This window comes from Mizuhopecten yessoensis, unplaced genomic scaffold (genome assembly GCF_002113885.1).
Source record: "Mizuhopecten yessoensis strain PY_sf001 unplaced genomic scaffold, ASM211388v2 hete_36108540, whole genome shotgun sequence".
NCBI lineage: Eukaryota > Metazoa > Mollusca > Bivalvia > Pectinida > Pectinidae > Mizuhopecten > Mizuhopecten yessoensis.
Genome location: NW_018484037.1, coordinates 1 through 2802, shown reverse-complemented (window position 1 = coordinate 2802; position 2802 = coordinate 1). Strand labels below are relative to the sequence as shown.

General features: G+C 36.7%; 1 protein-coding gene across 1 annotated transcript; it reads right to left on the bottom strand.

The window, feature by feature from the left end:
• Positions 1 to 27: 27 nt before the first annotated feature.
• LOC110444375 lies at positions 28 to 2494 on the bottom strand (the record flags this gene model as incomplete). Its single annotated transcript, XM_021488758.1, has 5 exons — positions 28 to 174; positions 740 to 757; positions 963 to 1076; positions 1362 to 1493; positions 2338 to 2494. Coding segments are annotated over 5 exons (568 nt in total), but the record flags the coding sequence as incomplete, so codon positions are not given.
• Between the last annotated feature and the right edge of the window lie 308 nt (positions 2495 to 2802).

The following is a 2802-nucleotide window of genomic DNA, read 5'->3' as shown; positions in this document are numbered from 1 at the left end:
CCAGTCATCCTATCCTTGTAGTCTTACCAGTCCCACAGAAACCACAGAATTGGCGACAATGTGCCTTTGCCCACCCTCGGTAGGCTTTGTTGGTACATGTATCTCTCTGGTAAACAGCGCAGTAAATTTTGTCAACGCATGGCTCGGTGGTGGTGCTAACATCTGTTGAACCGCCTGTGTACATGTATAACCATACACATTTACATACATACTCATGCAGGTTTACATACATACATCATATAAGCGTTTATTTATGACCGTTCATGTATACATACGTAACCGTACAGGTTGTTTTAAACATTACCCAATATTACCAAGACAGGAACTGCTTGACATCTTCTCAAAGCTTTTCAACGCATTGTCAGGTTATATGTACAGCTGATTTTAAAGCTTTGCTATTTTAAGCAGGTCTCTAGCATTTGTTTTTCAAGCGGCACACTTTTACAAAATGAGTAACTTCTCTTTGATGAACATCAACAGTTATAAATACATTCAGATTCAAATTATAAATATATGCATATTGTTTTTACACTTTCTAAATTAACGATATCTTTATATTAAATTATATCTGTTATGTTTTCTGCAACAACGTTGATTTTTATTTATGTAATTTCATTCAAGTTGATTGATCTGCTTATTTCCCATTTATTGTAATTCACACTTTTCAGCAACAACAGCAAAGCATTAAACCGTTGACTTCTACTTGTAAATAAAGCTGACTACGGAACAAACATCTTACTGTGATCAATGCCATCTACTGCTCCGGGAAAAAAAGAAAACATAATCCAGATTGTATTACGAAAAACACAATTAGATGATCTTAAAATTCAATCTTTTTAAATCTGATTTTTGTAAAATGTTCAACCAGTTTCAATTTATTGGTAGACACAACATAAATTGTATTAGACCTTGCTGTGGTAAACAGGAGATGCCTTGTTTATACAGCAATTTGAGTGCCTTACCTTCACAGAAGCCGCACGTTCGCTGACAGTTAGACTCAGCCCAGGCCGTGTACTTCTGACAGAACCCCCTTTCGTACGTATCACAGTTAGTTATATTATCTTTGCACAGGAAAACTGAAATACCAAATACAGACAAATAAAAAACAGAAGCAATAGAATCAAAATTTCACAGCCCCACTACAATACAACATGAATAGCTGTAACCAGGAGAGGTGATGAAGATGGCTACAACAAGTTGATCCAACTTGTTATGTTATTATGTAATTACAAGAATCTAGAGGTTACTATGGGAGGTGATCTAGGTGGGTACAACAAGAGTATACAAATTGTTATGGTATTAGGTAACTACAACAAGGGGATATAGCACGCCTTAACAAGGGGAGGTAATGTGTTGCTCACCTGTGAGGTTCTTGGCACAGATGCCACAGAACTCCATACAGTTAATGCTGACCCAGGACCGGTATTCCGACGCCTCACAGATGTTGTCAGCATACTGAGTACAGTCCACCTTGTTTCGACAGCTACTTCCAACTGAAGTAAAATAAATTGATCAAATCTATGTTCATTTGTTCACTGCTCCAACTACAATAAACCAAACTGGTCAGTATACGCTAATCTTTCCTCCGCCATAAATACACATCAGGGGTCTAATTTATGAAAAGATATCCTCAACTCCAACTTAAATATACCACATTGGTCAAAGAAGTCCCTCAAATTATAGTTAGTCTATGATAGTCTAAGTTAACTTAGTCTTCTTGCAAACTTAAATCGTACCACAGAAGTCAAACCTACGCTTAAACTGTCACAGTTCTAACGAGTATAAATAAATATAGCAGTTCTGACAACTGTAGCTTCAGTTGTGATTATAAGCATATTTGAATTTAGTGGAATAGGTTGCATTCCAGTATCGGGAAAATTGATTCTGGTAAAATGAACTGTAACAGTGTATAAATATGCTATTACATGGAACTGATCGAATGCACTAATTACAATATAGTCAGTACAAGGTGCTAATCACAATGACAAGGGGTTGAAAATAACGTATTAAACTACCTCAATAGTGTGCTGTTTCCATGGTGCTAATTACAAGGTTTTAACAAAATGGTGGTAGTCGTGTGTTTATTACAATGTGGTAAGCAGATGTGTTAACTACATGGTGCTAATGGCTTTATATTGTTAACAACATATAAACGGGTAGTAATTACAGGTTAAAACAACATAATGTTAATGAAAATGGCTATAACAGGTGTTAATTACAGGGTCTTCATTACAGCACAGTAATTACGGTGTGGTGTTTACAGTTGATTATATAAATATAATACTATGTTACTGGTTATAACACGATTCTAGTAACTAGGTGTTAGATTTTCCTTACCCACGTTGGTATTACAAGGTTCAAGCAAGCAGTGTTTGAAACCAATCGGCTTTTCCTGTCCGGGACAGCGTGTCACATCCACCACAGTATTAGACTGCTCGGACGCGTAACAGCTGACGTCACGAGTCTGAGTGCCACGCCCACACGTTCGGGAACACTGTAACAATCAGCATGGCTTAGCTTCCTCTTTATCAATCACAGAACTCTGATAAGAAGAGTGGGTACATACTGACGTATAATCTAGTGAATACACATGTTCTTCCCGTGAAATACAGAACTATACCACCTGGTATTTGTAACCAATCTATTATATTTGTTCATATAGAGAACATACGTCTTTGATAGATTAACTTCTAAGCAATATATGGAATGGTTTATGAGAAGTCTCTTATGTCTCACTCACTGTAATGATTTTGTGACCTCATTCTATAAGGATGCAATAATTCTGTTTTCTCACTCCCTGTA